Source organism: Beta vulgaris, chromosome 6 (assembly GCF_026745355.1).
Source record: "Beta vulgaris subsp. vulgaris cultivar EL10 chromosome 6, EL10.2, whole genome shotgun sequence".
Lineage (NCBI taxonomy): Eukaryota > Viridiplantae > Streptophyta > Magnoliopsida > Caryophyllales > Amaranthaceae > Beta > Beta vulgaris.
The window spans coordinates 5,462,517-5,469,965 of record NC_079207.1 but is presented as its reverse complement, the minus strand read 5'-3'; the positions used below and the strand labels follow the sequence as shown (position 1 = coordinate 5,469,965).

General features: G+C 35.6%; 1 protein-coding gene across 1 annotated transcript in view; it reads left to right on the top strand.

Moving 5' to 3' along the window:
* Positions 1–619, top strand: part of LOC104895186 (cold shock domain-containing protein 3) — a 1,171-nt gene extending 552 nt beyond the window's left edge. The window contains exon 1 of the mRNA XM_010681622.4: positions 1–619. This exon is cut by the window's left edge and continues 552 nt beyond it. Coding sequence (XP_010679924.3) covers positions 1–330 — 330 coding nt within the window. The 3' untranslated portion in view covers positions 331–619.
* Positions 620–7,449: the final 6,830 nt, after the last annotated feature.

Sequence of the window (7,449 nt, the reverse complement as noted above, 5' to 3'; positions counted from 1 at the left end):
GGTCACCTCGCACGTGACTGTGTAGATAATTCTAATAGTTTCCGCGGTGGTGGTGGTGGTTGTTATAGCTGCGGTCAGCCCGGGCATTTTGCCCGAGAATGCCGAAGCGGAAACGGTAGCAGTACTGTTGTTGGCGTGGGCAGTGGTAATTGTTATAGTTGTGGTGGGTTCGGACATTTGGCTCGGGATTGTCGCCAGAGTGGTGGTGGTGGTAGGTTTGGAGGGAAATTTGGAGGTGGTTCGGGTTCGGGTGGTGGTGGTGGTGGATGCTATAACTGTGGAGAACCAGGGCATTTTGCTAGAGAATGTGGTAACCGAGTTTTAGCTTAAACGTACAGTTTTTAGCTCGTATAAATACTATAAATTAATTAGTACGTATCGATTAGTATAAGTATTGATGTTTTGTTTTCTTCCCGTTCTGTTTTCGGTTGGTTATACATAAGGTAACTTTGAACGGGGAGAAGGAGGTTTTATTTGGGTGTTTTTTTGATTTTGAACTGATGTTAATGTTTTGTGGTTTGTTTGCAGATGGTATATACACATGGTTGTCTCTAACTTATCTATGTACTTTGAATTTTGTGGTCTATGGATTGTTTTATAAGGTGTTTTTATTCTATAATCAGGGTGACATTCCTTTGACGATTGCATTTTTGAATTGTTGATTCGGTAGTTGTATAGGATTTTGCTTTGGGAAAATTATCTCTTTAGATTCAAAAACCGAATAAATATGTTGTCTTGGGTCTTGTTTGAATTGGTGTTTAGTAGATTGAACTTAAGATTTGCTTGTGGAGTTGGATTCTCTCCTTCCCTTTGAAATGAGTATTTAAAGCGGATAGTTTTGCTCTTTGGATTTGGGAACCATTGAATGTTATAGATTTAATGCGAACTTTGTATCGGCTATCGGCTATTGGGTAGTGTTTTTTCTTATATGAATGATTATTTACTCGTAACAACCTACCATAGATCTTGTCAGCTGGTGGCAGCTAGATTGAGTCTAAATTATACCCATTATACTGAACTTCTATTTCCTTGCACGTACATTGACCCCTATCATATTTTTAGTCTATCTTCTATAATTACAATCCAATTACAATCCAAAATCAGGTGGAGTTTCGAGTCTGATTTCTAGAAGAAGCTTAGGATAAGTTTATCGGTAGGTTCTGTTACTATCTTTGTTTTTCTACTTTCCCTCGTAGCACTTGCTCTTCTTAGTGGTTTTAGTGCATGTGGTATTGAGGGCGATTGACCCAATTCATGTTCTGTTGGGACTTCGATGCTTTATTGTTTAATCACTCAGTTGAAATTAGGAGTGCACGTGATTTATGGACGACCTTATAATTAAAGTTAAATGTTTGGGATTCATAATGAACATGGTTCGTAATTTATAGTAGCTTTGTGATAGATTAGGTGAATTCTTGTTATAAGTGAAGTCCTTTGGATATTTTCTTAGTGTTGGGCGAATATTGAAGGGGACTTTCAGGAGGTTTGTTGTGGCACTGACTAGTTGGAAACTGGAAACAGGTGAGGGAAGTTGGTTGTTTTTCCCAATACCATTGGTTGCTTGTCCTGTTTTTACCTTCTGGTAAGCTGAAGATTATTTGTTCAAATCATTAGCTTTCTATTTCCAGGGAGTTTAGTCTCCATCTTGTAATTACAGTCATGAACGGGTTGCATCCTGCTGGCTGATGGTTGTTTCACCCTAAAGTTTCTAGGGAAGCACACCAATTCTTTGAATATCTGGTTGAATAACTACTATCTGGAATGCCTGTTTGATCTAATTTTCTGCTTTCGTGGTCGTAAGAACTCTATAATGTTGAAACCTGGTAATGTCACCATCTGAACTTGCGATGTGTCTAAGATGTTGGTCTTGGTTGTGGTGGACTTGCAATAAGATGCTTAGATCATGTTGGGAAATCAGCTACAAATATCTTTGTTGCTGTTCTTTAGCTGTATGTGCAGGACACTATTGAGATTTATTTGATTGTGATCTTGAGAAACAATAGTCGAACTTTTTATGGTTGATGTCTCTATGTTAATAAACAACACATAATAAAACCATAGATTATATTTATGGTATCCGCAACTCCGCTATTTTTTTTTTTTTTTTTTGATTGGAAATTAAGTCAGCCCAAGGGCTAACCCCTACCAAGGCTACTAGCCTTGTAGGAACTACCAGCACATTGGCTGGTAAAGCATGCAAAGCATGCTAAGGGAATACCCCAACATAATGTTGGGGGTAAGGATCGAACCCCTGATCTCAAGGATCAGAGGGGAGTGCTCTACCACATGAGCTAAAAATGATGAAATCTAAAGCCTAATTACACCATGTGTCGTTATCATATTCCCTAAAGTGTAGATACTATTTTTTATGTTCTTATCCTTCTTAACAACTTAATAGCATTCTACTAAAGTGTAGATACTATTTTTATGTTCTTATCCTTCCTAACAACTTAATAGCATTCTACTAGTGCTGTACTATGTAAACGCCTCTGTATATCAATGATATTATTATCTTCCTTACTTGTGATGAGCTGATTGCTAAGAGTATTGTAGCCCAATTGAAACCTGTGATTGAAGTTTAAAGACAAAAATACCAAAAGCATATGCACTTCACACTATTGAAAGCCTTTGTTTTATCCACCTAAAATTAATTTATTTGAAAGAAAAACGAGCTCAAATGAGTTTTAAGCAAGTTTAGCATGAATGAGTTCTAACAAGTTAGGACTCGAGCTAATGAGTTTAGATAATTAGGTTTAGTTAAGGACAACTCAACTTCAATTTACAACTACAATAAGTTTCAATTAGTTAAAGTTGGTCAAATTTAAGGCCAATAAATTCAGTTAGATTGAGCTCAAAAGTCAAAACTAACAAGTTACAATTAGTTGAATTTGAGTAAAAATAATGCACGCTACGGAAGTATCTGACATAAGTTCATGAAGCAAAGTAAGCACTCTGGAAGTGTACCTCATGTTCAAGATCATTTACCTTAAACTAGAGGTGATCATTTTGGCCCGGCCTGTTTTTTGGCAGAATTTTTCGGCCCGCGGGCTGGGCCCACCCGTATTTTTTTTATTTGGGGCGGGCTTTGGCAAGCCAAAAACAACATTTTAGTCTATTTTATGGTCCAGCCCATTTTAGCCCGCTAATTTAGACCGAAATAGCGGGCTTTGGACACAAAAAATTCGGCCCAAATTTAGGCCCGACCCGACCAATAGGCAGAATTATTCGGCCGCGGCCGCGACCTGAACCCGGCCCGGCCCATGATCACCTCTACCTTAAACCATCACTCGTTAAGTGAGGGTTGCACATAATGATTAGTACTTGAGATCTATCAAAGATAGACCCATAGTTGGCACTCCTAACGTTAATTTTTCCTAATAATAATAAACAAAGACTGTAACATGTAGATCGCTGTGAATCAACCATCAATCTGGCTTTTTAACTTGAAACATACATAGGTGGTATGGACAATAATTAAGCTTGAAATAACAATTTGAGAAATGTTTACTTAGTGCTGTTTGATATGTTATTAGTAGAAAACAAAGAACGAAGTTGCTTGATCATCAACTTGAAATCTCTTGGTAAGAGTATGTCGAGTAGTACCAAACACAATCATTAACATAAATTGGACCCTGATTTTGGTTGTACAAATATTTGCGTATATTGGATTCTATGCAATACACAAAATTAATCGTCCTCTCCATATTCATACACAAGATCAACAATAACATCTTCCTTGTACCTTGTTCTGTTTATTTGGAAATTGAAATATCAATTAAACTTAGATTGCATTTGGATACTTATATTTCATTTCAAATAGTATAATTCAAATTCTAAATTTGAATTTCTGGAATTCAATTCCAAGTCCAGTGTTTGGAAAACTTAAGAATTTCGAATTTCAAATTCTAACAAGCTGTTTGGGAATTCATATAACTTCAAATGTTGAATTTCAAATTCAAATACTGTTAGGCAAACCAAGCTAAAGTTTGGAATTGTAATTTGACCCACAACCAACAAAGTAGAACTACTAATCACTAATCATAACAAAAACCACTCTTAACTTTTGCTCCTCCGGTAGATGTTCTAACATATCGAACTCATTCACCGGCCCGTTCATAAACCTCTTCACAGCCTGAAGCACCTGTTAACCCGAAATCCCAAGAGCACTAGAAACTTCAACCTGCATATCATATATTTGTGGCTCAATGGCAAACTAGCAACAATAGAGCAAGACACCTGATGTGCAAAGAGCAATTGACATGATCATTCATTTCATCAAGCAGTTGATTCACACCCTAAAGTACCTACTTATTCAAGCAGCAGACATCAAATATCCAACAATAACACATAAAAACCTGCAATTTACCTCATTGATCATATAAAAATTATAGGTACCTCTTCACGAAAGTTCACAAGACAGTCAATATACTCAAAATCAAACTATCGCTGTCCACCAAATTTGATTAACGCACAATATGATGAATGCAAACATAACATCTGTAAAACCAAAGTAGACTGCAAAAACTGTAAAACATAAAACACACTAAAGATTAATTATTAACGTCAGAGTTTCCTCAAGTTATATGATTTTTGGAAAGAAGACATAAGAAATTAAAACATTTATGTGAAAGGGAACAGAAAAAACCCTAATTACCACAAAATCTCAAAAGAAATTATAAGAGAAAAAACCCTAATTAACCAATACAGCAGACAAGAGAGCAAGATATAAATAGATAATACATATAATCGAAAATTCAATCAATTACACATTCTAACCTAAAACAATATTTATAACTCAATCATCAAACAATATCGCAGCAAATTCATGGTAAAAAAATTTAAGAATTGAGAAACTTAGCTTATAGATGAGATTTCGCAGTGTAGGAGGAGAGAGAAAGCTCGCGAGAGAGAAAGCTCGCGAGTGAGAAAGATCGAGGAGAGAGAAAGCTTGCGAGTCGCGTCGTGAGAAAAATTGAGGAGAGAGAAAGCCCAGCACTGAAGAGAGAGAAAGCCCAGTGTATGAAAGCACATTTTTTTTGGATTTCAAATTACAAGTTTTTCATTTAAAAAAAATTACAAGTTTTGATATTGAATTTCAAATTCTCAAATAGTTTATATTTTTGTTAAATTGATAAAGAATATTATCAATGAATATTCTTTACTGTATATTAGTCAATATGTGTTATATTAGGCGATAGCTTGCAATTAGGAATATATATTCTTTATCATTCTAACAATTTTAAGTGGGTTGGAATTGGGTTAATTTCAAATCCAAATATCTCTGTTATGTAAGGCAATATAGGGGGACATTAAAAAATAGAAAAAAAAAGATAACGAAATGTTTCATTTGAATGAAGGGGAGTAGGACATTTAAACTGAACATCAGTTTTTTTAGAAAATAAATATAAAGACAGTTTTTCTACCCAATTAATTTTATTTTCTACTTCATTTGTTATCACACGTAAGGATGGAAATGGGTGATGGATCATCCATCACCCGTTTCACCCGGTTTTTTAAATGGATAAAAAACCCGATTTAAATGGATGGAAAGCGGGTGGTGGGTGAGAATTTTTTCACCCGTCACCCGATCCATCACCCGTTTAACCTCCAACCCATCACCCATTTATAAAGTTTTACATGTAAACTTACTTACTTTTTTATATTTTTGATAGAAATATTTTATATCATGTATATCATATCACAAATTTCATTAGAAAATATACTCCATGGTTTCACCCGTTTATCACCCGACCCACCCGTTTCACCCGGTGGGTGACGGATGGATGGATGCGGGTGGAGCGGATGGATGCGGGTGACGGATGCGGGTGATGCTCCACCCGCCCCGAATCCCATCCATTTTCATCCCTAATCACACGTTATCGCACGCATTGCGTGCATGTAAGACTAGTTTGGATTATCCAAACATGTTATTTGGCCAAATCCGTCCAACATTTCAAATGAAATGCTTAAAACCAAACCGGCCATTATATAGTTTTTTTTTTTTACGGTATTTATATATTTAATCGTTAAGAATCACCTATTTTAGGTGAAGACTGTTTTTCTCAATTATTGTTATAAAATCAAAATACGTTTAGATAAAAATTATAGGAATTAAGATATATATTTAAATTTTTTTTTGATAAGATAATATCTCTAGATATCCGAAGAGGTTCACTAAATTTTGAATTTCAATGTTGATAACTATAAGACCGGAACATTGTAACAACCCATACATATCGCAACTAAAATCTTTTTAAGTACATTATCACGTAATTTTGTTCGATATATATTTATTTATTTTTTGATAAGATAATATCTCTAGATATCCGAAGAGGTTCACTAAATTTTGAATTTCAATGTTGATAACTATAAGACCGGAACATTGTAACAACCCATACTTATAGCAACTAAAATCTTTTTAAGTACATCATCACGTAATTCTGTTCTACTACCATCATGGACGAAAATCGCAAAAGTGTCTCCATGGATCTCTCACTCTCTCTTTCAACCAAGCCAATTATTCAAGAATCTGAACCCATCAATCCTCCTACATTGTCCAACATACCCGAACCACAACGTGCTCAACGTAAACATAAACATATACATAAACGAGCTCGATGCGAAAGCCGAAAATTAACCAAGAGCGAAACGATCGCAGCCCCGTTCCTATGGGCGACAGACCGGCGTGCCACGGTCCATACGTTGAAGTATCTATTAGAGAATGGTATGCAAACTATATCTGGTGAAGTACACTGCAAAAGATGTGATAAAATCTTTAGCATAGATTATAACGTTGAAGAAAAATTTCGAGAAATTGCAACGTTTATAATTAAGGGTAAAGATGAATGGCACGATCGTGCACCTAAGCAATGGGTAGGGTATGAACTTCTAACGTGCGAATCTTGTGGACATGAAAAGAGTTGCAAGCCTTTGATATCAGAAAAGAAGAAATCTATAAATTGGTTGTTTTTGTTTCTGGGACAATTTTTAGGATGTTGTACTTTGGATCAACTTAAGTATTTTTGTAAGCATACAAATATTCATCGTACGGGTGCGAAAAATCGGGTGCTTCTTTATACTTATTTGGCCTTGTGTAAGCAGTTAGAGCCTGATGGTCTATTTCATAATCAGATTATTCCATGATATATGAGCCACGAAGACGGTACAAAGTACAAAGAAGGGGAGGAGGGATTCGAACTTGTGACCTATCGTTCACAACACTTCAATCTTAACCGCTAAGTCAAGACATCTTTGGTTATTATTCCATGATCTTGGTAATTGCTAGGTCTTTTTACGTTGTTTTGTGTTTATTTTCCATTATCAGATTGTTCATGTTGAATTGGACTGATTTTTTCTTATGATAATTTAAGTGGTTAGGTATGTAGTAGTGGTGATTTATATATATTGGATGTGTTTTGTTTCAATGACTCTGTATTACAGGTTGATTTT